Below are 26419 nucleotides of genomic sequence, written 5' to 3'. Positions count from 1 at the left end.
AATAAGATTGATTTATTTTCAGGCTGTATCATAGTGCACAGTGTGTAGATCTGATTCTGAGACTATCTAAAGGCTTTTTCCTTTCTTTTTGCCCACTGAATGGTGAAGGCATACAGAATGGCACAGTGTGTGCACACGCATGTATGCATGCGTTTCTTCTTCTTTTGTGAGGATTCAAGGCTCAATGTGCTTTGTTCTTTAACATCACAGATCTTTCGATCCCCTGCCCCAAACTGTGTTGCAGAAAATATGATCACTGCTATTTTCTTTCCTTGGCTTGCTCTTAAAACAAGTGAGTGAAAGAGAAACAGGCAAAGACAGAGAAGACACACACAAAAAGGACTGGTCTCTTTTGCAGATCAGTGGAAATATCAGCAATTGCACATTTTCTTCCTTCATTTAAGAGATGATATCAATGTGCTCTGTGTGATTTTGAACATGGACTTTATGCCTGATCTGGACAGATCAGACATACACTTTGCAATCTGGAATGGACACACTTCTGGTTGCAATCAGTGAAGCACTCACTTGAAAATATGCACATTTGTATAGATTTTGCCACCCTAGAGCGGTGTTTCTCAACCTTCCTAATGCCACGACCCCTTAATACAGTTCCTCATGTTGTGGTGACCTCTAACCATAAAATTATTTTCGTTGGCACTTCATAATTGTAATCATAACTGTATTTTCATTCACTGGACATAATTTGGCACATATAGCCAATACACCCAAATCTGAATACTGGTGGTGTTGGGGGATCAATATTGTCATTTGGGAGAATGGGAGAGAGTATAGTTTGCCTTATGACAATTGTTCATCCTAATGCCACAACCCCTTAATACATTTCCTCAGGCTGTGGTGACCCCCAACCATCAAATTATTTTCATTGCTACTGCAGAACTGTAATTTTGCTACTGTTTGTAATGTAAATATTACAAATAATTGTAATGTAAATATACGATATGCAGGGTGTATTTTCATTCGCTGGACCAAAATTGGCACACATTTGAATACTAGTGGGGTTGGGGGGGATTGATTTTGTCATTTGGGTGTTGTAGTTGCTGGGATTTAAAGTCCACCTACAATCAAAGAGCATTCTGAACTCCACCAATGATGGAATTGAACCAAACTTGGCACACAGAGCTCCCATGACCAAGAGGAAATACTGGAAGGGTTTGGTGGGCATTGACCATGAGTTTTGGGGTTGTAGTTCACCCACATCCAGAAAGCACTGTGGATTCAAACAATAATGGATCTGGACTAAACTTGGCACAAATATTCAAGTTTGGCACCATTTTTTCTGCCAGGGCTCAAAGCTATGGGATCATGGGAATTGCAGTTTCACAAGGTCTTTACCTTTCTCTGCCAGAGGGCTGGTGCTTTATCAAATGACAAATCTCAGGAATCCATAGAATGGCTGCATCTACACTACAAAGTTAATGCAGTTTGACACCAATTTCACTGCCAGGGCTCAATACTATAGGATTGTGGGAATTTGTAGTTTCACAAGGTCTTTACCTTTCTCTGCCACAGAGGGCTGGTGCCTTATCAATCTACAAATCCCAGGAATCCATAGAATGGCTGCATCTACACTGCAGAGTTAATTCAGTTTGGCACCAATTTCACTGCCAGGGCTCAACGGTATGGGATCATGGGAATTGTAGTTTCACAAGGTCTTTGCCTTTTTCTGCCACAGAGGGCTGGTGCCTTATCAATCTACAAATCCCAGGAATCCACAGAATGGCTGCATCTACACTGCAGAGTTAATGCAGTTTGGCACCAATTTCACTGCCAGGGCTCAATGCTATGGGATTGTGGGAATTTGTAGTTTCATGAGGTCTTTACCTTTCTCTGCCAGAGGGCTGGTGCTTTATCAAATGACAAATCCCAGGAATCCATAGAATGGCTGCATCTACACTGTAGAGCTAATGCAGTTTGGTACCAATTTCACTGCCAGGGCTCAATACTATGGGATCATGGGAATTGTAGTTTCACAAGGTCTTTACCTTTGTCTACCATAGAGAACTGGTGCCTTATCAATCTACAAATCCCAGGAATCCATAGAATGCCTGCATCTACACTGCAGAGTTAATGCAGTTTGAAACCAATTTCACTCAGTGCTATGGGATCATGGGAATTGTAGTTTCACAAGGTCTTGACCTTTGTCTACCATAGAGAACTGGTGCCTTATTAATCTACAAATCCCAGAATTAATGCAGTTTGAAACCAATTTCACTGCCAGGGCTCAATGCTATGGGATCATGGGAATTGTAGTTTCACAAGGTCTTGACCTTTCTATGCCATAGAGAGCTGGTACCTTATGAAACTATAAATCCCAGGAGTCCATAGCAGTTAACCTGGTATCAACGTGCATTGATTTGACTGTGTATATCAACTTTTGCCCTGTTCTTTCCTGTATAATGGGCATTCACTACTACGCATGCGCCCAATCCTCCTTTAGTTACGGCTTGGCGAAAAGCTCCACGCATGCGCTTTCAAGCTTTCTTCCCCTCCCTCTCCACACCTCTTATTCGCGAAGGTTCGTGAAACATCCACTCGGCTTTTCCCGGAAACAGCGCATGCGCACGAGAGACCGAGAAGCCTTTTCCCGTCTTTAGTCAGTCAGTGAACCAGCCAGGCACCGGCTCTTCCTTCCTTTGCCGGCTTTTTTCGCTTCCCTCCCCTTTCGGGCCTTCGTTCCTGTCTCCTTCATGGCTCAGCTATGCTACAACCGAGGCTGCGGGCAGCGCTTCGACCCCGAAACCAACCGGGAAGGTGAGGCGAAGGGGACGGAAACGGGACGTCAACGGTGGCGGGATGAGGCGCGGAGGGGGAGAGACAGGCTGATGGAAGAGCCACTCTGCGCCTGCGCAGTAGCGTAGAGCAGTCCTTCCTACTGGAATGGTTGCTCTCCTTCAGTGCAAATGAATGTGCTTTTGGCACCACTTTCACTGCCATGGCCCAATGCTGTGCAATCATGGGAGTTGTAGTTTTGCAAGGTCTTTAGCCTGTTCTGCCAAGTAGTGCTTATCAATGGGTTGCTGTGAGTTTTTCAGACTGTATGGCCATGTTCCAGAAGCATTCTCTCCTGACTTTTCGCCTGCATCTTTTGGCAGGCATCCTAGAATCATAGAATCAAAGAGTTGGAAGAGACCTCATGGGTCATCCAGTCCAACCCCCTGCCAAGAAGCAAAAATATTGCATTCAAAGCACCCCTGACAGATGGCCATCCAGCCTCTGTTTAAAAGCTTCCAAAGAAGGAGCCTCCACCACACTCCGGGGCAGAGAGTTCCACTGCTGAACGGCTCTCACAGTCAGGAAGTTCTTCCTCATGTTCAGATGGAATCTCCTCTCTTGTAGTTTGAAGCCATTGTTCCGTGTCCTAGTCTCCAGGGAAGCAGAAAACAAGCTTGCTCCCTCCTCCCTGTGGCTTCCTCTCACATATTTATACATGGCTATCATCCTCAGAGGTTGTGAGATCTGTTAGAAACTAGGAACATTTATCTGTGGAGTGCCCAGGGTGGGAGAAAGAACTCTTGTCTGTTTGAGGCAAGTGTGAATGCTACAGTTGGCCACCTTATCATAGAATCAAAGAGTTGGAAGAGACCTCATGGGCCATCTAGTCCAACCCCCTGCCAAGAAGCAGGAATATTGCATTCAAATCACCCCTGACAGATGGCCATCCAGCCTCTTCTTAAATGCTTCCAAAGAAGGAGCCTCCATCACACTCGGGGGCAGAGAGTTCCACTGCTGAACAGCTCTCACAGTCAGGAAGTTCTTCCTAATGTTCAGATGGAATCTCCTTTCTTGTAGTTGGAAGCCATTGTTCCTTGTCCTAAGTTTGCAGATGACACCAAATTGGGAAGGATAGCCAATACTCCAGAAGACAGGAGCAAAATTCAAAATGATCTTGACAGATTAGAGTGATGGGCCAAAACTAACAAAATGAAGTTCAGTGGGGACAAAAGCAAAATATTCCACTTAGGCAGAAAAAATAAAATTCTAAGATACAGGGGGGGGGGGGGGGGGGCTCCTGGCTCAATAGCAGTACATGTGAAAAAGATCTTGGAGTCCTGGTTGACAGGAAGTTAAACATGAATCAACAATATGATGCTGCAGCTAAAAAAGCCAATGGGATTTTGGCCTGCATAAATAGGAGTCTAGTGTCTACATCCAAGGAAGTCATGCTACCCCTCTATTCTTCCTTGGTTAGACCACACCTGGAATAATGTGTCCAATTCTGGGCACCACAATTGAAGAGAGATATTGACAGGTTGGACTGGATGGCCCACAAGGTCTCTTCCAACTCTAAGAGTGTATGTACAATTACATCTGAAAGGAATGTTGTGAGGATAAAAAATGAAAAAGAGCTGGGAACTATTGGTGCATCTTAACCACCTGATGAGGGGGAAGTGGCCTGCCCCCATACCAGAATTTTATTGTTTGTTTTCAAGGTTACAACATTAATGAGGGATCTGTCACAAGGCTTAGGTCTTGCAAACATAGGGCCATGGCTTTCCTGATTGATTCTATCCCATCTGTAATGCAGTCTCCTCTTTTCGTACTGCCTTCCACTTTACCCAGCATTATCATCTCAAGTATGACAGCTTCAGTATAGTCCTCTTGGTTTCTAGAGAGGCATCAGGCCTAAATTGCTATTGAACCCATTCATTTTTGTCAGTCTGTTATATCTGTAGAACTCTTCTCCAGCCCCATGTTTCAAAGGAGTTGATTTCCTACCTGATGTCTTCCTTTAATTGGTACTTTAAGGATAATTGGTTAGTTTCTTTGTTAAGTTGGATGGAGCAGTAAACCTTTGTAGAAAATGAAAGAGAACTTATTGCACTCTTGTTCAGAATAGCCCTGTTAATGTTGCTGATAGATTAATGGGTCTGTTTTCAGTTTATTTGTTATGAGTTTCTGCCATACACAATATGGCATGAATGTGGCTATAAATATAAAATGAATTTCGAGTTTATTATGTCATATGAACAACTCACACAATTACCAGGGGATGCACTTGTCCTTTATTCTTGTTCCTGTGAAAGTATTTCTTCATTTTCTGTCACAGACATGTGACATGTGTAATACATGGGACAAATAGGAGGGACATAAGAGAAAATATTGTAAAGGTTTGAGAACAGTTTACACTAGTACATTGATGGATTGTGAATTCTCTATAGTATTTCTTTTTACGAAAGGGTGAATGGTGCAGCTCTCCACCTGTGTTCAAAAGTTAAATTTTGCTGAGCTCTTAGGCTAATGGCAATGGCAGATTTTGGAGTGTACTTACAAGGAGAGCGGAGAATAAGAAATGTATACTGTATTTTACTGTAAAATCTAAAAGTTAAGGCATTTGTGAGAGTTTCTTCTCAGCATATTAGGTCATAGAGGCAGAAAGTATTTTAATTTTACATTGCCATCATGGAAAATTCTCCCTCACTTCTGATCATTTAGTCTCATTCATGTGGAAGAAGTGGGGGACTTCTTGCCATTCACTACCAGTCTTACAATTTCCTTTAGAATAGGGTGAGTGACTTAAAGTAAAGGTAAAGATTTTCCCTTGACATTAAGTTTAGTTGTGTCTGACTCTGAGGGGTGTGGTCATCTCCATTTCTAAACTGAAGAGCCAGTCTTGTCCGTAGACACTCCAAGGTCATGTGGCCAGCATGACTGCATGGAGCGCTGTTACCTTCCAGCAGAAGTGGTACTTTTTTTTGTCATGTCAGGAGCGACTTGAGAAACTGCAAGTCGCTTCTGGTGTGAGAGAATTGGCCATCTGCAAGGACGTTACCCAGGGGATGCCTGGATGAGTTGATGTTTTTTTTATCATCCTTGTGGGAGGCTTCTCCTATGTCCCCGCATGAGGAGCTGGAGCTGATAGAGGGAACTCATCCGCCTCTTCCCGGATTCGAACCTGCGACCTGTCGGTCTTCAGTCCTGCCGGCACAGGGGTTTAACCCACTGCGCCACCGGGGGCTCCATGCGGTACCTATTGATCTACTCACATTTGTATATTTTCGAACTGCTAGGTTGGCAGAAGCTGGGGCTAACAGTGGGAGCTCACCCCACTCCCTGGATTTGAACCGCCAACCTTTTGGTCAGCAAGTATGAGCAACTTCCAACTCGCTAAATATTGTTGAGCAGTGACTGTTCACCCTGAGTCAATTTTTAGGAGCATAAGTCCAGTAGCATATTTTTAGGGCCATACTTCTTTACCAATCACATCCTCCCAATCATCGTATTCCCTCTGAAACACTTATCAGATCTGGTTTCTGCAAAAGAAATCCATCCACACAACCTTAACACAAATATGTAGGAGTATTTGTTATGTATTACTGTATTTGGTATATTTTATCTCCATGCTTGTTCACCAAGAAATCTTTACTTTTCTACTCACATTACCTCTTATTTTCCTATTATATATTGCTTCCCCTCATCCTTTCGGCCTACTCTGTAGTGACCTTTGTAAAGAATCTGATGAATTCAAGAGTTCGAACTGTATGTCTCAGGTTACATTTGTCTCCCAGTAAAAATAAGTTAATCTGATGTTTCTTTGGTTTAGCAGCTGCCCTACTGCATATGAATCATCAGAATAGAATACCACATTCCCCTCTCTATCTCAGTCAAGTGGTAGGATGCAGAGAATGTCATGTGCTTTTTATTGAAAAAAATGTTCCAGATAATCTCTTAAGGCAGCAGAATAATTTCTGGGGACTTTAAATAGAGGAGAAAAACCTCTATCTCCTGTTCATGCGAAAGATATTTCTGGTCTGTTTTGGAAACATCTTGTTTTGCAGCTGCAAACTAGAATTAGTCTTGATATTTAAGTTGTCTTAGGAGTTTAGACCCGATGACTTCAGTGATGAATTTGTATAGAACACATGACTGAACTGGAAGATGGAAGGAGACGTTAATCTAGGAATGCTTTAATAGAATTATGCTTTGCCAAAGAAATGTTCAGTAACTGACCCTGAGAGATGATCTTGCTTGTCATTATTAACAACATTTATATCATACCATTGGAGAAGGAATTAAGACATACTCTTCCCCTTACGACTCTAAATTCTAAATTTAGACCAGAGAAGGGAGAACAACAGAAAATGAAAAAGAGAAAAATTAGCAAAAGACAAGTACAGAACAATTGAAAGGGTAGCAGTTGGCATAATTGAAGATCAGGAGTAACACATAAAAATAATGACATTGTAGAAGTTTTTTATTATTATTATTGGTCGTGTTAGGAGCGGCTTGAAACTGCAAGTCATTTCTGGTGTGAGAGAATTGGCCGCCTGCAATGACGCTGCCCAGGGGACACCTGGATGTTTTGATGTTTTACCATCCTTGTGGGAGGCTTTTCTCATGTCCCTGCATGAGGAGCTGGAGCAGATAGAGGGAGCTCATCCACGCTCTTCCCAGATTCGAATCTGCGACCTGTCGGTCTTCACTCCTGCCAGCATAAGGGTTTAAACCCACTGCGCCACTGGAGGCTCCATTGTAGAAGATGAAGCTATAGTAACAATATCCTACTGTATATCAGTATCTATAGAACACAGGGGAGGATTCAATGGAACCTGCACGCCCCACCTATCTTCAAAATACCTATCCTATTTCACCTGGTCATGCCCAGCTTTTTTTAACCATTTTAATTATTACACTTGGCCCTGCCATAGGTTCTTTTAATGCGTCGTGGTGTTATTGTTGATGTTTACTGCTTGTTTATGAGTTTATTTATTGTTGTATTGTTGTTGTTTTACTGATGTATTTGGGCTCGGCCTCTTGTAAGCCGCACCGAGTCCTTCGGGAGATGGTAGCGGGGTACAAATAAAGGATTATTATTATTATTATTATTATTATTATTATTATTACCTATGTCCAGCTTATGGCCTTTTTTATCTGTCTTATCTTTTATTTGAATAATTTATATGCTTCCTTTGTCACGGAGCAGGACCCAGGGGGGCTTCCCGCAAGCATGTGTTTGGCCCCTGTGTAAACAGAATGCTGAACTCTAGTCTGAATCAGCATGGGTCTTATATTAGATAAGATGTGGGTTGGAAGTGGAAAAAAGTCCCAGGAATACAAGGCAGGTTGAATTGGTAACTGAAAGATGAAGATCTTCATGGAAAATTGAGTAGTGCACTTTACAGTCATCTCTAAGTGCAACATAGTTATTTCTGTGTCATAACAATTGTGACAGTCAAGAGCAGGGCGTCCTCAAACTTTTTAAACAGAGGGCCAGGTCGTGGTCCCTCAAACTGTTAGAGGGCCAAATTATAATTTGAAAAAAAAAAAAAACCATGAATGAATTCCTATGCACTGCACATATCTTACTTACAGTGCAGAAAACACTTAAAAACAATACAATAATTAAAATGAAGAACAATTTTTACAAATATAAACTTATTAGTATTTCAATGGGAAATGTGGGCTGCTTTTGGCTGATGAGATAGGATTGTTGTTGTTGTTGTTGTTGTGTGCTTTCAAGTCATTTCAGACTTAGGTTGACCCTGAGCGAGGGCTGGGTAAATGACCTTGGAGGGCCGTGTTGGGCCCTCGGGCCTTAGTTTGGGAACCCCTGGTCAAGAGTACAAACTCTGTGTTTCAGTCCTGGATCCTTTCCACACAGATTTCTTTTCTTCAGACATATAGTAGACAATCAATGACTAGATCTGTCTGGGGCATATTTTGTAGTACAGCCTGAGTATCCCTTCAGTGGTTCTCAACCTGGGGTCCCCAGATGTTTTTGGCCTTCAAATCCCAGAAATCCTAAGAGCTGGTAAACTGGCTACAGAAGTATATTCTAAATTTCAGATTTTTAAAAAGAACTCTGGAATATTTGCATACACATTATGAGTTATCTTGAATATGGGAACAGACTGATTCTTTCCTCCCACCCTGGACATTCCATGAGTATATAATAGGCCTGTGCGGTCGATGAAAAAATGTTTCAATACTCTTTACAAAATTAGGGGGTGCCAGCAAGTTGCTTTTAAAGTGTTTCTAAAATATTGTAAGTGTCCATTTTGTTACTATAATGAAATAATGAATTATTCATTACTATGTCATTAAGTAATTGCGTGCAGGAAGTTGGGCTTCAAGGGGTCCTTTCTCACTCATTTTTAGAGCTATTGGGATGAAACTTGCTATAATGTAGAGCATATTTGCCAGTGACCCCCCCCCCCCCCAAGTTCCAGAATGTGTCACTCATATACTGATTTTTAGGGATTTTTTAGGCTTTTACAAAAAGAGCTATGTCCCTGAATTTCTCTACAATTACATAACATACCCAAGGCATGGTTTCCCCAAGTTTCAGAAAGATTAGCACATCTCCTGACTTTTGGAATATTTTTAAATTTTTTGTCAAAAAAATCAAATTTTCCTAGCTCCTATGGCTGACTGAAACAACTTGTGTGCCCTTTGGCACAATGCACACATATTGCACAGCAGTAGCATTAGAAAATGTTGCAAAAAAGGCTTGTGTCTGACTGAAACAACTTGTGTGGTGGTTGCTGGCTACCAAAGCACAGAAATAGGTCAGCAGTGCACTCAGCAGCCCAGTAGTCCTCAAAAAATTCTAGAATGCAATAAAAATATAAAATTATTGTAAGGTAAAAGGTTCCCACCCATCTCAAAAAAAGAATAAGTAATGCAAGCAAGCAGTAAAGCAAGCAAGCAAGCAAAGCTTCTCCTTTTTCTGGAATGGACTCGAGTCAACCTTAGCTGAAGAAGATAAAACTAAATACGCTAGTCTCCTTCCTTCTCTCTCTCTGGTGCAGTGCCTGGCTGCCTGCCTACCTTGACTTGCCAACACCCCTTAATTTTGTAATGAGTTTTGAAACTTTTTCATCAATCACACAGCCCTAATGACTATGTATACAGCATGACTCTTGCATCTGCAGGAGATATATTCCAAGATCTTCCCTTGCATACCTGAAACCATGGGTAATAGTGAACCCTATGTTTTGACTAAATTGGGGCTAGAAGCGTATCATATAATCACACTGGAGGATGTATAGAGGTCCATAAACACTTCTGAGGTGTGGGTTGGGGTATTTTTTTGAACGTAAGTGGAACCAGTAGTGTGAAATCCATGTTTAAGGGTGATCAAGCTGTATTTTATTTATCTATGCACACACTTGCTTCGGGCCTTAAAGAACAAATGATAACAGAGAAAAAACAGAAAGCAACCCAGTGGCCTGAAAATGTGTTTGATCAGTATGGTCTCAACGTAATTTTATTCTCCATGGAAATGTGTGTGTACGTGAAATTAGGCTGTGACTAATTTAGGAAGGTAAATAAATGTAACATACACATTTAAGGTATTATATGTTGGTTCTCACTGATCCTACTGTTTTTCTGCATCCTAGATTCCTGCACATATCACCCAGGAGTACCAGTCTTTCATGATGCTCTTAAAGTAGGTGTCCAAACATAATTACTGACAATGTCTGCTTAAATTGCATATTTTTTCAGGACCTATTTATAAGTTTACTTGAGTCCAATGGAATTTAATCTTCCCCCTACAATGGGATGTTTTTCATGACCTATATATAAGTTTACTTGAGTCCAATGGAATATAATCTTCCCCTCCAATGGGATGTGTGTGTAAATCTGATTTTTTTTTTAAAAAAAGAAGAAAACGTTTAACTGTTTGATTAAAAAAATCATTCTGAGTAAAAATAATTTAACCTTACAAAGTTGTGAAAAATTGGGTCTCCAGTTTTAAAACATTTGTGTACCTTTTATCATCTGTAATGTGTTACCCCCATTGTGACTAGTTAGACTTCTTCCAATAAAGAGGGGTTTTTAAAGGGGTGTTTGCAGTTGTAATGGTAAATGTAACTGAATGCTTTCAGTGATGAATTACATTCTCATGGCTTGTATTTTACAGGGTTGGTCATGCTGTAAAAGAAGAACTACAGACTTCTCCGACTTTTTAAGCATTGTGGTATGTAATACAAAGGTGTATATAGATTTGATCTTGAGTACCAAATCATGGTTGACCAAGTCACTTTACAGTAGGGCACCATATTGCAAATATGGTCAGGGTGATCATACAGTACTTTTAATAGTGGTGTAAAAGACTAGATTTTTAGCAGACACACATTTTCTTACTGTGTGAGAGATTGAGCATGTATGGTCTTTGAATTTCCCTGACACTGGTGATACTTCCCTCTCTAATGCTGCTTTATAAAATTGGTCAAGTAAGATGTGAGATTGTTTTTGATTTATATGATGATTATAATAAAATACCAAGGAAATAAGTTAGATTTTTAGAGAATGTTGTTCTATATGCATGAGGAGAGAGTATATATACTCCTAGTTGTGGAGACAGATGAAGAAATAAATTTGAGATTAAGCAATAGACAGTTTAAGAAATTAAATTAGCAGAATGATACACAGTTGGTAGTTTGTGTGTGTTTATGTAACTGTCTACTTATGGTGACTCTTAATGTTTTCTTAGGCAAGAAATATTTAGAAGTGGTTTTGCCAATTTCTTCCTCTGAAATAGAGCCTACAGCACATGAAATTTGCTAGTGGTCTCCCATCCAAGTACTAGCCAGGGATGAGCTTGCTTAGCTTCCAAGCTCAAATGAGATATGGTATCATTTACCTGTATATAAACATGTCTCTTCCACAACAGGGTTGCACCAAGGGCTTCCATAATAGTGAAAAGCCCCCTGAACCTGTTAAACCAGAAGTTAAAACTACCTCTGAACAAAAAGAATTGAACTTGAAACCAAAATTTCAAGAACACATAATTCAAGCACCAAAGCCAGTGGAAACCATTCAAAGACCAAGGTACGGTACTGAATATAAGCCTTAATGCCAAATATGTTTTCAAATTGATAATATGTAGATTTTTTTAAGCATTTTAAACTCGGTCTCTTGGGTATTTTCCTTTTTACATAATGATAATGTTAACACTGATGTTTCTTTTTCACACCTGCTTAAACATGCTGTATGCTTAGATTTTGAGACGTGAATAGCTGTGCAGAAGTAGAAAATAGGCAATTATGAGATGATGTACTTAACACTTTCACCATCCTTGATTATTAGTCATGCTAGGTGAAACTGCTAAGAGTTGCAATCTTAACAAATGGAGTGCTGTTTGTTAAAAATGCTATTCTGAGGATATTTAGTTTTGTGACCAAGTATCACTGGATGAGCTATAAAAAGAAAAGCTTTGTCTTAGTTCTGAATATAAGTTAAAATTAATTTTGAGTTAAGAAATTACAATGTTTTGGCAAAGCCCCCTTTTATTCCTTCTTCAAAACTCTGGGTAGCTTTGCTTTGACTTTAAAACCATTTTGATATCCTCCCCCCCCCCCCCCCCCCGTGATTTATTAATTGTTGTGGGGGTTCTCAAAGCTTTTGCACTTAGCAAAAGTAAAAAAAAATGGCATTGCTTGCTTACAAAATGTTTCATGTGGTGTTTATTTACATACTGGACTACAGTTGAGTATAATCCAAGACTGAAAGTTTTCTTTATCTCTTTTTCTTACTCTAAAAAGTTCAGCAACTTCTATGCTGTGCAGACTAGAATGTTTTGTATTAAAAGGTGTTTGAAATAACAAATAAGCAAAATAACAGGAGATTGTAAACACGAGGAGGAGGAAATGCATCTTATTGAGAAATTTAAAGTTCTAGTTATATTTGGCATCTAAAGTCAAGCAGAGGCGGAAATGAACCTTTGTCTGAAGTAGTAGAGATTAACTCCCATGGGAGTACTGTATATACTCGAGTATAAGACGACCTGAATATAAGCTGAGGCACCTAATTTTACCACAAAAAATATTGGGAAAACATATTGATTCGAGTATAAGCCGAGGGCAGGAAATGCAGCAGCTACTGGTAAATTTCAAAATAAAAATAGATACCAATAAAATTGCATCAATTGAGGCATTAGTAGGTTAAATGATTTGAATATTTACATAGAACTGTAATTTAAGATAAGACTGTTCAACTCCTTTTAAATCATTTTTCTAACCTTCAATGTAAATGTGCTTACGTATTCTTCCAATAATAACAGAGTAAATTAATAAATATAATAAAAATAGTAGTAATAGAGTAAATAAATGTAACAGTAATAAGCAGAGAAAATAATAAATGTAATAATAATAATATAGTAAAATAATAAATGTAATAAAAAATAACAATAGTAACAGAAGAAAATAATAATTAACCTTGACTTGAGTTTAAGCCAAGTCGGCTTTTTCAGCCTAAAAGGAGGCTGAAACATTCGGCTTAGACTCGAGTATAGAACGGTAAGTGATGCTGGACTTGGTGAACCCCTCAAAGCAGATTCACATCTCCCTATATTCTAGTTGTTTTAATATAGTTATTTTTCTTCCTTCCTTTTTTGACTTGAGCACATTTTATTTATAGACCCATTTCTGATTCCTTGCCAATATATGTTTAGGGTTGCTGATAGAGATTAGTCGAAGTCAGGGTGCAACCCAGTTGTATGTTCTAACCTCCCCTCCTCATCCTTGTTGAACACTAATGCTTTAGAACAGGGGTCCTCAAATCTTCTAAGCCAAGGGCAGTTTCATGGACCTCCAGACTGTTGGGGATGATGACTATAGTTTGAAAAAAGCATGAATGAATTCCCATGCATGCTGCACATATCTTATTTGTAGTGCAAAAACCATGAAAGAAAAATGCAATATTTAAAATGAGGAACAATTTTAACCATCATAAACTTAACAGTATTTCAATGGAAAATGTGGACCTGCTTTTGGCTGATGAGATAGTCAATTTAATTGGGATTGTTGTTGTTGTGTGCCTTCAAGTCGTAATATTTGGGGCAGGGGTGGGTCAAATGATCTTCGCCCCACAGGCCTTACTTTGGGGACCCGTGCTTGGGAAGATTTGATCAGCATGTTTAGTAAATACCTTTGTAATGTTTCAGTACACTTCTTCTTTGTTTTCTTTAGTCCAGATGAGCCGATGAGTTGTTTGCAGCTGAAAGTTTCAGCTTCCCTGAAACAAGTATTAGAAAAATTGAAATTGTCAACGGGAATTGAAATAAAAAAAGGTACGAAACTTGTTTGGACTCCAAACATTCCCAGTGTTCATGCCTAGTGTTTATTTTTTAAAAATTTAACTATTACATTTGGCCCAGCCATAAGTTTTTTAATCTTCGCGTGTTATTGTTTGCATGTGATTTATATTAATTGTATTGTTTTATTTTCTTATTGCTTTTTGTTTTATTGATTTGTTGTTGAGCTTGGCCTCATCTAAGCCGATCCGAGTTCCCTTGGGGAGATGGTGGCGGGGTATAAATAAAGTTTTGTTATTATATTTTATTAAATATTACTCTTGGGTCAAAAATGTTCAGTACATGTGTTTCTGCTTCTGAGTACTGTATTCCTCTGGACTTGTAAAAATATAATGTTGAAGTATAAACTTTATTTTACAGAAGAAGATAGTGATGAGATAAAGATTGGGACTACATGTAAAAATGCAGGATGTGCAAAGGTAAGTATCTCAAATCTAGTATACATGTCAATGTGCTACATATTTGTAACTCTTCAATTACTCTTCTGTACCAGGTTGCTCTTTCTGTGCTGGAAAATGTATTCATTGATTTTATATATGATATTATGGGCTTTTAATTGATTAGCGTGTGTAAACCTTTTTTAATTGGCTTTAGGAAATTGTCTTTACTTTATAAAAGCCTTTTCTATCCTGATGTCCTCAGAGTGTTTTGAATACCACTCTAACAGCCAGCATTGAAGATTACAGGTCACAAGCATATGGAGGACACAAGGTTGGGAAAGGTTTGCTGTCAAAGGCTTTCATGGCTGGAATCACTGCGTTGCTGTGAGTTTTCTGGGCTGTATGACCATGTTCCAGAAGCATACTCTCCTGACGTTTTACCCACATTTTAAAAAACAACCTATTCCAAGGTTGCTGTGAGTTTTCCGGGCTGTTTGGCCATGTTCCAGAAACATTATCTCCTGATGTTTCGCCCACATCTATGACAGACATGACAGATTTTCAGAATGTTGTTCAGCATTTCTGTGTTCTCAAATAATATGTTGTGTCAAGGTTGGTTCATCAGGTGCTCTGCTGTGACTGACTTCTCAGGTTGAATTGGTCTTCACTGCCTTTCATGCTCCTTCATTCGTGTTTGGGCAATGCTGCGTTTAGTGGTCCCTGTGTAGACTTGTCCACAGCTGCATGGTATTCAGTAGACTTCTGCAGAGGTGAGAGGATCCCTCTTGTCTTTTGCTGAATTTAGCATTCGTTGGATTTTCTTAGTGGGTCTGTAGATCGTTTGTATGTTGTGTTTCTTCGTCAGCTTTCCTATGCTGAAAGTCATTTCAAACTAATTCAACCTGAGAAGTCATCCATTCACAGTTGCCTCAAGCAGACAAGAGTTTTTTTCCCACCCTGGACATTCCTCAGATATATAAACTTCACTTGCCCAACAGACCCCTTAACCTCTGAGGGTGCCTGTCATAGCTGTGGGTGAAACGTCAGGAGAGAATGCTTCTGGAACATGACCATACAGCCCGGAAAACTCACAGCAACCTTGGGAAATATTGTTTTTGAAAATCCACACTGTTTGCCTCCCCATTTCTCTCTGAACCAAGCAACTCAAAGAAATGTGAGGAATCTGGAGGGTAAATTGCTACTTCAGCTGCTGGTGGGTAGGAGATGTAGGGTAATAATCGTATCATATAAAAGGGTTTTCTTTTAGCGAGAAGATGTCATATACACTAATGTATGTTCAGTGACTAATAACAGACATATTGTGTTTTTCATAGACATTTGAAGGACCACACAGCATGGAAGAAACATGTACATACCACATGGGTGTACCTATATTTCATGAAGGGTCAGTATCATGCCAAACACAAATTGATTTCTTAAATTCTATTTTACTTTTGATACATTTTGTAACACTTACTAAGTAATGAGAATGAAGTGGTGTCATTGTGATTTCATTTGGTTTCTCCACAACTTAATACATAGGATGAAATACTGGAGCTGTTGCAAGAGGAAAACATCAGATTTCAATACTTTCTTGTCTCAAGCGGGTTGCACTACGGGAACACATGTGTGGATTAAGAAGGATTCAGTAAGTAGCTGGATTTTTTTTAGTTGGCTGTCCCATCCAAGTTCAAAGAGACATATTCGTATAGGCTTCTTTAAATTGTATTGAAATGCTTTTAATGTAAGCTGCTATGAATCTCTTTTGTTGAGAGAAAACGTGGGTTATAACTAAATATTAGGGGTGTACAAAAATTGGATGAGACAGAATTCATAAGAAAATTTGAAGTTTTGTAAGTTGCTAGCTATTCCGAAGTGTTTGCATGACCCACACCAAAAACTTAAAAATTGAAACTGACCCCACTTTCATTTTGTAAAGCTTGGAAGACTCCCAAAGTCAATTTCATTCAGTGTAAGGCAAGAAAGAAAGTTAAGCTGGTGAAAGGAAGCATAAGTAAAGCTACCTGCATTCTTTACCATTCCTGTAAATTAATGGCTTCTCTGTGTGAAGTATTAATGGCTTCTTGGCATAAAGACAGAGAGCATTGCATTTTGGAAACAGCACAACAGCACAGAACCTGGAAAATGTAATTTGGGAAGGGGAGGAGCCCTATACCAAAGAATTCAAAAAGCTCTGACCTAAACTACATGACCCAGTATGCATCAGAATCAGAATGCACCAATCAGGAGAGGGGAGAAAGATTTGTCCCTCCCTAAACAGTCAGTTTTTATAAAAACTGTTAAAAAGTCTCTAAAATCAGTAGATGTATAAGTATTTCTGAAAGTTGGAGGGAATGGTCACTGTTATCATGTGTCATTAGATAGAAAATTCAAGGAGCTAGCTCTTGGAGTTTTTTTTTTAATGTTGTTTATAAAAACTGAAAATTTGCCAAAGATCTGTGGATAAGTGAAATGTTATGAAATTTGGTGCGCTAACAACTGGTAAATGTATTCTACCATTGTAGCAAGTTTCACCTCAATAGCTTTAAAACTGAGGGATATAGGAGATTTAATTCATCTTTTTATGCCACTTGTAGAAGAAAGTGATTCCATGCAGGCATGATTGGCATCAGACTGGAGGTGAAGTGACCATTTCAATCTATGCTAAGAATTCAGTTCCTGAATGTAGCTATGTAGAAGCAAATAGCACTAAGGTGAGTTACTCTTTTAGTTCGTTTTTCAATTAAAAATCCCTCCTATATTTCTTAGAAATGTGTCTATCTTTTCTAAAAATAATGACTGATCTGATAATTTATTTTATAAATACATCTTGCAGACTGTCCCGATTTAGGATCCTTGGTGGGGAAGCAATAGCAATTTTCATGTTTATGGACAGGATCAGGTGAAGAGTTCTAACCTACCTAATTCTTCCTGGTTTCAGTACATTATGGGTATGTTTGTTTATTTTGCCCATAGGAGAGTGGGCATTGTGTGCAGCTGTATACACTGCCTGAAGGGCTCACTCCCAAACTAGAACTAAGAGACAAAAGTTTAAATTTTTTATGTATGCTGCAAGAAAGCTTGGTAGAAAGTAGTCATGTGCACTAAATTCATTCCAACTGTGTCTTTCGTGTCTTCCATTTCTTCGGAAGCATGAAACAGGAAGCCTCCTCCACACATGGAAATCTGTTCCACACAAAAGCCTACTTGCCTACATTTGGGCAGGCTTGGAGCTAGGCTGCAGGCACACTTTGGGCCCTGCCACACACACACACTTGGGGAGTGTGGTGGGGCATGTGTGGCAGGGCCTGTAGGCGCGCTCAGGGCCTGTCTGTAGGTCCTGCCACACACACACATAACCAGGGGGTGTGGCAGAGTGTGTGTGGCGGCTGGTCCAAATTTTGGGGCCCCAATCCGAAAAAAACCCTTCCAATCTCGGGAGGCTCTTGAAAATGAATCGAGGACCCCAATGAAAGCCGGGACGCGAAACAGAGCAAGGTTTACCCCAAAAGCACAAGACTAGTAGAAATGCAACAGGTGCCTTTCTTCTAAGGCACAAACAACAGAAAGTGGCATTGCTAACACTTCCAGAATGAGATCCAAAAATCTATAAGCTCTTCGGAAAATTGAAGAGCAAGTTTCATAACACCTAAGGAAGACTTAAGTGTTATAAATAAAAAGGAAACAACACTGGAAGGCAGGAATCACACCCCAATGACTAGTGAGAAGTGAAAAAGCTGTGGTTTCAACCTGTGCTCTCTTCTTGACATGCTTGTTCTGCATGTGTCACTAAACCCATCTTCTTGCACTTTGTGGAGCTATGTTCTTGCTCATAACTATGCCACCATGTATCAGAGCCAGTAGTTCTAATTGATTTCATCGAGCAAGCAACACTGAAATCATCACTTGTCAGTCTGAGATGCCAGAATATGGTAATTAATTCAAAATTCGAGGGAGAAGTTTTTGGTTTGTAATTCTAAAATAAATCTTTTTGAGACCCATATAAAAATTATTTCTGTTTATCAAAGCCTGTGTCTAAATTAGGGCTGGGTGGCACTGTTTATATTCTTATCCTGATATTCACAAGTCACAAAGCGGTTTAGTACTGCAAACTATATTTATGATGCTATTAGCAATTCTTTACTGTGCTTTGGGTTGTGATTCTTGTGTCTCTTTAGTACTGATAGATTATCTCAGAGCTTTAGAATGACACTTTTCCATTTTACACAGTGTGATTTGCAGTCAGTAATAGCTGTGAGACCAACAGTATTACCTCCTCCTTCACTTTATTTATATCTTGCCTTTCTCCTCTTAGGAACTCAAGGCAACTAACAACCAATCAATGTAATAACAAGTTTGCAATGTGTTTTTAATATTTACAACCAGGATGTTTTAATGCTTTTTCTGAATGTTTTCTTTTTGTTTATGTCTTATGTTTAATGATTTTAAGTCATAGTTATATGAAGTAATTAGTTATTATGATCTCTTTGTTTTACTGTTTGTTGGCATTGAATTTTTGCCATTAGTATGTTGTAAAACATCTTTAGTATGTTTTAAACCCAGGGATGGACTCAAGGTGGTATATAAATATGATAGATAAATAAATAAATAATAAATAGGTGTGTTAGTTTGTTCTTGTAAAAGCCACTCTTTGTTTTGCAGCTAAATATCCATATTGTATTTGAAGGCGATAAGGAATTTAATCAGAATCTCAGCTTATGGGGGGTAAGTACAGAATTTTGTAGGTTTACTTATTTAAGCAATTTTTGGCTTTTATTTTTGCACATTTGTAACATGAAATGATTGCAATTACATGTTGTAAGAAATGTGCCAATGGCAAATTTAAATGTATATGAAAGTAACTGGTATATAATGCTGGGTGTGCCTATTCATTATTCAAATTCTAGTGTGTGGCTATTATAGGGCACTGCTGACTCATTTTCCTTTAATCGACATATTCCCTTTGAAAGTCAAATGGAAATTTGTACTAGGCAATACACACTTTTTCCTGTTCATCTTGTGTATTCTTCCTGTAAAGTCATTTTAAATAGTCCATTTGGCATGTAATTTTTTTTTACTTTGGAACTGTTAGCATACAGATCTTTTGCTTCTCAGATCCCTTTATTATTTCTGTCCTTTGTGTTGAGATCATAGCTTTTATATATATCTAATTGTAGGCTAGTAGATAGATCAGGCATGGGAAACTTCGGCCCTCCAGGTGTTTTAGATTTCAACTCCCACAACTCCCTAACCAACTGTTAGGAATTGTGGGAGTTGAAGTCCAAAATGCCTGGAGAGCTGAAATTTGCTCATGCCTGAGATAGATTGTTTTAATAAAGTATTATAGCTGTTTGCAGTCACTGAGCAGTAGAGTATATTAAAAACACTTTGCACTTGACTACATTCTTTCTGTCCTTACCAGTGAGCTTACGCTACTGAAAGTATATGCTTTTTTTCTTTTTGTTGTTGTCAGAGAAATGTGGAAATCACTCCTGTCTCAATTTCATAGATTTTTCAGAATCCCACCTGTGTTTTCATCCTGTCCTTATCTTGTATATCCTTGTTAGTCATGGAGGACAGATTTCCTCATGGACATTCAGCTTTTTATAAATGCATTTTTCTGTAATGGATTTACAGTCAGACCTTCACATTTGCTGGAATGAAGGACACAAGACTTCACAAAAGTGGGAGGAAACATGAATTTTAAAAAACACTGCTTCATTTGAGAGAACATCTCTGTGGGACTATCCAAGTCCTCTAGCAAGACTTTATGGTCCGTTTCTGCCAGAAGTTGACTGTAATATCACACTGGAGGACCTAAAGATTCATAGAGAGACAATTTTAAATCAAATCTGCAAAAAACAAGCTTGCAAATGTGAGGGGCCAGCTGCATATTAACTTAGCTTAAAACATTTTCCCTACATTAACTGAAGTATTCTCACATCCTTTTTTCAGCTGTGCATTTTAGCTCAGTTTCAAGCATTGTCACATTTTAAAATGTGTGAACGATTTCTGCCCACTGCATTACTCTGGAATGGCTCAAAAACCTAACAAATGTGCCAGTTCTCAAGTGGGTTTCTTTTTTAACAGCTTGACAACATGAAAGGGTTATTGCAGTTGAGACTGTTGAATCAAGTGATATTATTTTATATTTATATTTCCTATTTATTATAGTATGTTTGTGGGAGGCTGTTGGCACAAAGTCTGCTGTTGAAGCTGAAGTGTTTGTTGTCTCTTCCAGGTGATCGATGTGAAAAGGAGTTATGTAAATATGACAGCGACAAAGATTGAGCTCACTATGCGGAAAGCTGAGCCCATGTTATGGGCAGGCTTGGAATTCCCAGTGTCAAAAATAAAAGAGAAACAGCAGCAGAACATTGCAGAACAAGCTTGAAATCTGAAAAAAAAGATAGTTGTTGCTTCTGAAGTGGTGACTTGACATTATAATACAAATTATTTTATATGCAATTGCTTTTACAAAATTCTGCATTCCAAAGATGGTTAGAGTTTTTCACTAGAGCAACAGATTACTTGTTTTTGTACTGATCCTTATCAGCTCAAGGCTTTGTGAACTTCAGTTTTTGGGCAGTCAGTTGTCTATAGAAAGAGATGTTCTGGCTTCCAGTTGTCCGAGATAGATATACCTTCAACAACAGTTTTTGAAAAATCCTACATGGTGGCATTAAAAGAAACTTGCTCGACTTACTACTGTACTTCGAGAACTTGTGCCTTAGTTTCCTAATCTTCACATAGAACAAGTTCTCATTTAAAGAGTAAACCAGCATCTTGGTGGCACCAATTAGGACTATTTGAATATTCTTCCATTTGGAGAATACATTCCAAGTAAAAACTAATATATGTCTTCCCCTGGTATCTAATTTTGTATATTATTTATTTGGTTATGTGTAGTAGCATTCACAGACCTGGAATACAAAGTTGCCATTTCAGTAAAAACAAGGTCTTATTTTTTTATGTGTTACAAAGGATTGGGTGACTATCTTCCTGAATGGATTTAGTCCAATAAAATTTTACTTATACTTTTATGATTATATAATTTCAATCCCAAGTGTGCATTTAACTAAAATTTGGCCAAAAAAAAGAAATGGGAACTATAAGATACAAGACTTTCCTAATCCAATGGTCATTGAACTAGATCAGTGGTTCTCAACCTGTGGGTCCCCAGGTGTTTTGACCTTCAACTCCAGAAATCCCAGCCAGTTTACCAGCTGTTAGGATTTTTGGGAGTTGAAGGCCAAAACATATGGGGAGCCACAGGTTGAGAACCATTGAACTTGATGAAGAAGTTAGTCTTTAATATCTTACACAGATAACTCAGTTATGAAAATTCAGTTGAAACTTCATTAAGGTTTTAAAATAATGTATCTAGTATTTTGATTCAGCAACATCATTACCAGGTTTTCTATTTATATCAGGGGTTGCACAAGAGTTATTACCATCTTTAGGCAGATCTAAATTCACATGTAACTATGTCATCTGGATAGAATTAACAGGAACAGTCACATGAAATAGGACTTACTAAAATACATTGTTCAAAACCTATTAAACTATGTAAAACACAACACCCCCAGCACAAACCTAAAAGGTTTCTGCTGAAAAGAACAGTTTTAGTCTGTTGTCAGGATAGCAAGGAGGGGGCCATTCTGGCTTCCTTGGAAGAAGAGAATTCCAGAGTCAAGGGGCATTTGCCACCGAGAAGGAAGGCCCTCTCTCTTATTCCCACCAGCCGAGGTTGAGACAGAGTTGGGACTGAGAGAAGGACCCCTCCTGAAGATCTCAGTGCCCAGCAAGTTCGTACTGGGAGATACTATCTGCCAAATAGCGAGGTCCTGCGTTGTATAGGGCTATATAGGTCATAACCAGCACTTTGAATTGTCCCTGAAAACAAACAGTGAAGCTGTTGCAATGGGAGGATGTGCAGATGATTTCTATACTGTGTGATCGTACGGTATCATAGGAAATGGAGGAAAAATAGAATATTCCCCTGTGTTCCTTTGGGTTTCAGGGTATATGGCCATGCCATTGAGCTACTAAGTTGCCTCTCAATGTGACCTCCAAAACTGGAGACAAAGGGCTTTGCCAAAGAATTAGGGCAGACACTCTAGGAATGTCAGCACTTCAGGTAGTTGTCTTGTATGTCCTTATGTTTTTTCCATAGTAAGATAATGCTATACTACAGATATTTGTAAAGATTTATTAAGATTTTGTCTGCTATACATCAGAATGCATGGAACCAGATACTTAACAAAGCTGCCTGTGCTTTTTTTGTATGTTACATAACTAACCCTTGTAGTAAAATCAGACTTTGGGGCCGTACATTTCAGTTACTACATAAATCTGAACTACACCTAGCATTTCACTCTCTTCATTGCTTGATGACATCTGAAATAATAATTTTTTCTTGCCCATGCATCAACCTCTTTTGAGTTTTGGGAGAGAGGTATGATGCAAGTAGAATTGGAAGTATTTGGAATGAATTAAACGGGTCGGACAAGTTCTTGGAAAACTAGCAGATTTATATCACATGGAGCATAGATTATTCATTCTAACTCGGAAGTTTACTGACAGGATTCAAAAAGCTAAGAATTTAAAGATGGAACAAAGTTTCTGTAGAAATCGTACAGTATTTAAGCATTTTCTCAGTGGTCATGTTTCTATGTACATATGTAGAAAAGTATTCATTGCTTTAATTCTGATATTTCCAAAGAACTTGTGTCAGGAAAACTGGTAAAATTATATTTGAATGTAAACCAGTACATTGTCTGCAATGTCTGAAGTAGTTTTTGCAGTCTTTTTGATAAAAAAAAGCTAAAATCCAGAATGGACAAGTAATCCGTCCCATGTTTTTAAATCACGAGTGTTTGCCTTTTATGTTCTAGCTTTAACTGTTCTGGCTTCATGATTCTCTGGCCTTTCTTTTAGCTGATAGTTCTTGAATCCTGAGGAAAGGTTATTCTTTCTAACATGTATGACAACCTGCCAAGTTTCTTTTCACTAAATACCCTTGAAGTAAATAAAGAGAATGCAAGAGCATTGCATTTAGAACCGCACCACAGAAATTTAATGAATTGCATTCTTGTTAATAACACAAAACTGAACACAGTAAATCCAAACAACTCTTTTTGTGTTCAAAACAATTTCTTTATCCATTCAGTAACAACAGAAGCATGACCATTAGTGTATCCCCAAAATAACTAACTCTAAAATATATCCAAAGAAAAATAGGGAGTGACACAAATACAAATTCATTAATACAAAACAGTGCTCAAATATCATAAATGAAAATCGGATTTGGATTTTCTTATAAATTACTTACAAATGTCCTACTCCAAATCCTTTTTTGCCTTACATCAAAGATATGCATGGTTTCTTATATAGTGGCTTCTGGATCCCGACTATGGTAGTGCCAAAGGTTCTGCTGCTGACAAATTCTAGCAGTTTTTCTTGAAAACACGATGAATAAAGTGTGTGCGCCTTGTTTTATGTTATAGTCACCAAATTTGCCAAATGTGAGGATACAGTCCTTAATTAGTTTCCAAGAATCAGAATGCTTGAAAACTCGGGGAAGCTATCCATCTGTTTGAATCTTAATATTGTGAAAGATGAAATACTTTCCTTGAGAATTATTTAGGTATTTTTAAATGTCAGTCATCGCGTTAACTTATTTTCTTATCCGTTTCTTGCTAGGAGTAACTGTTAGCATAAAATGACTTCTTCCTGTTCTTGGGATGTGGGAGTGCTTCAAAGTTAAACTAGTAAATTGTCCACATTTCCAGTAGCAAATCATTAGTGGCACACACTTAGGTTGCTACTGATGTTTCTAACCAAATGGAGATGGGGATAAAAGGGAATTTGCTTATTGTAAAGCCAGTTTGTTTGGAAATAGTCTGCAATCTGGAAGTGTTTGTTTTCAGAGTACAACAAAACCAGGTTTATCTAAGTTGGTCATGACTTTCAACTTATTACAAGATTTTGTTTCAAATAAGAGACCAAACTTCTTTCAATATATTATATGGTTATCCCTTTTAAATATTGTTGCAATTTTAACCATAACTTAGCACTCAGTGTGGTCCATTGCAAATTAACGTTGATTTCATACAGATTGTGAATCAACCCCAGATTTGCTCAGAGGCTCACAGGAGCAACAGCTGATAGCTATAGGCATCTGCAGGAGAATGGCATCTCTTCATTTGCTTAACACATTGTGCAGGTCTATTGTAGCTGTTAGTTCTAGTAACTGCTGCAGTAATCATAGTTCTCTCCGCATGTAAGTGGTTAATGCATAGACGGTAGATTGAATTAGAGGCTTCATGCTTCTAATTGCAGAGTCATCTTTTCCAGTACAAAACCAAGTCTTCTAGTTAACTTGTGATGGACTTGTGTGTCCTTCCTGGTTCAACACATGTTCATATTACAGTTCAAACTACTGAAACTTCTGTATAATTAAAGTAATATACAGTAAAGTCACCACTTCAGCAATCAATACTATTAATTGTTTGCCTTGAAAAGAAGAAATCAATTTATTCTGTATAATAATGCAATTATTTGCTTTAAATTATAGCATGAGAATTTTTTAAAACTGCAATAGCGGTTGAGCTCATCTTTACATATTGCAACCAAGGAGCATCATTTGTATATGAAAACTGAAGAAAAAAATGGTGTCTGGAACACTAGAGATTGACTGGTTTTCTTCAGTGTTTTTTTCTCCTCTGCATGAATGTAAGTTTTACTTTTTGTTGAACATTAGAGGTCTTATGTTTTCAGGCCTTTTTATAAATTTGTGGAATAAACAGTTATGAAGCTGGTTTCATTCTCTTTCTCACTCATTGATGGGGACCATAAGGTTCTTCCCTTGATTGCAAAGGGCAACAGTTGTAGCCGGCCTAACCAAGATTGAGGAATGCTGGGGGTTACAGTCTAATAACGTGAGGAGAGATGCACAATCCTTACTGGTGATCTAAGTGGGGGTTCCCAAACAAAAATCTTCTTTTGCACAACTCTCTAGTTTTCTCCAGACTAGCAACACATTGTGTCATAGCAATATCTGTTGGTTATTTAAATAAACACTCGACAACTCTAATCACAACTACAGTGAAAACGTCATGGTTACTTCCTTTGCCTTGTGGCCAAATGTTCCCTCTGCTTTTCCAAAAATGTCCCCTCTCTACAGTGGCCAGTTGTGACTTTTAAAATCCACACTGTGCTTTAGAACTTAGGTGGAAATGCTAAGAAAACCATGTCATTACCTTAAAACCTTAGTTAGAAGTTATTTATTTATCATGTCAGAAGCAGACAGAGGGTACAGTTGTAATAGATTTAAAAACACAAAGTTTAAAAAAAGTGGCATTATACTAAATGTCCTTTCACCAGAAGCTGGCCTCTTGGAGTGCCTCTGGTGTTACTATAAGAAAGTCCTCCATTGTGCATGTGGCAGGGCTCAGACTGCATTGTAATAGGTCAACTGTGGTTTGCTCTTCTCCACACTCATATGTCATGGACTCCACTTTGTGGCCCCATTTCATAAGGTTAGCTCTTCATCTCATGATGCCAGAGCACAGTCTGTTCAGTGCCTTCCAAGTCACCCAGTCTTCTGTGTGCCCAGGAGGGAGTTTCTCATCTGGTATCAGCCACTGATTGAGGTTCTGGGTTTTAACCTGCTACTTTTGGACTCTGGCTTTGAGGTGTTCCTGTGAGTATCTCTGTTGATCTTAAGAAGCTATTTCTTGATTTAAGATGTTGACTTTCTGGCTGATATCCGAACAGGGGATGGGCCAGAGATGTCACTGCCTTGGTCCTTTCATCATTGGCTGCTACTTCCTGGCAGATGTTAGGTGGTGCAATAGAGGTTAAACAATATAATTTCTCCAGTGGTGTAGGGCATAGACATCCTGTGATAATGCAGCATGTGTCTTTAAGAGCCACATCCACTGTTTTAACGTGGTGAGATGTATTCCACACT

General features: G+C 38.6%; 1 protein-coding gene across 1 annotated transcript; it reads left to right on the top strand.

Annotated features, from left to right (window-relative positions):
• Positions 1-2573: 2573 nt before the first annotated feature.
• On the top strand, positions 2574-25265 carry CHORDC1 (cysteine and histidine rich domain containing 1). Its single transcript, XM_060771123.2, has 11 exons — positions 2574-2775; positions 10365-10414; positions 10889-10945; positions 11642-11799; positions 13938-14038; positions 14423-14481; positions 15777-15847; positions 15985-16090; positions 17040-17156; positions 19105-19167; positions 20684-25265. The coding sequence occupies exons 1-11, from the start codon at positions 2712-2714 to the stop codon at positions 20834-20836; spliced, it is 999 nt and encodes a 332-aa protein (XP_060627106.2). The 5' UTR covers positions 2574-2711; the 3' UTR covers positions 20837-25265.
• Positions 25266-26419: the final 1154 nt, after the last annotated feature.

Source organism: Anolis sagrei, chromosome 3 (genome assembly GCF_037176765.1).
Source record: "Anolis sagrei isolate rAnoSag1 chromosome 3, rAnoSag1.mat, whole genome shotgun sequence".
Classification (NCBI taxonomy): Eukaryota; Metazoa; Chordata; class Lepidosauria; order Squamata; family Dactyloidae; genus Anolis; species Anolis sagrei.
This window is presented reverse-complemented; position numbering and strand designations above follow the sequence as displayed.

What these genes read in the sequence shown, in the direction of transcription:
- CHORDC1 (XM_060771123.2), top strand. Translation starts at nt 2,712, where the DNA reads ATGGCTCAGCTATGCTACAACCGAGGCTGCGGGCAGCGCTTCGACCCC. An exon ending in CCGACTTTTTAAGCATTGTG is followed by an intron (nt 10,946 to 11,641) that starts GTATGTAATACA and finishes CTTCCACAACAG; the next exon opens with GGTTGCACCAAGGGCTTCCA. An exon ending in TGTGGATTAAGAAGGATTCA is followed by an intron (nt 16,091 to 17,039) that starts GTAAGTAGCTGG and finishes TGCCACTTGTAG; the next exon opens with AAGAAAGTGATTCCATGCAG.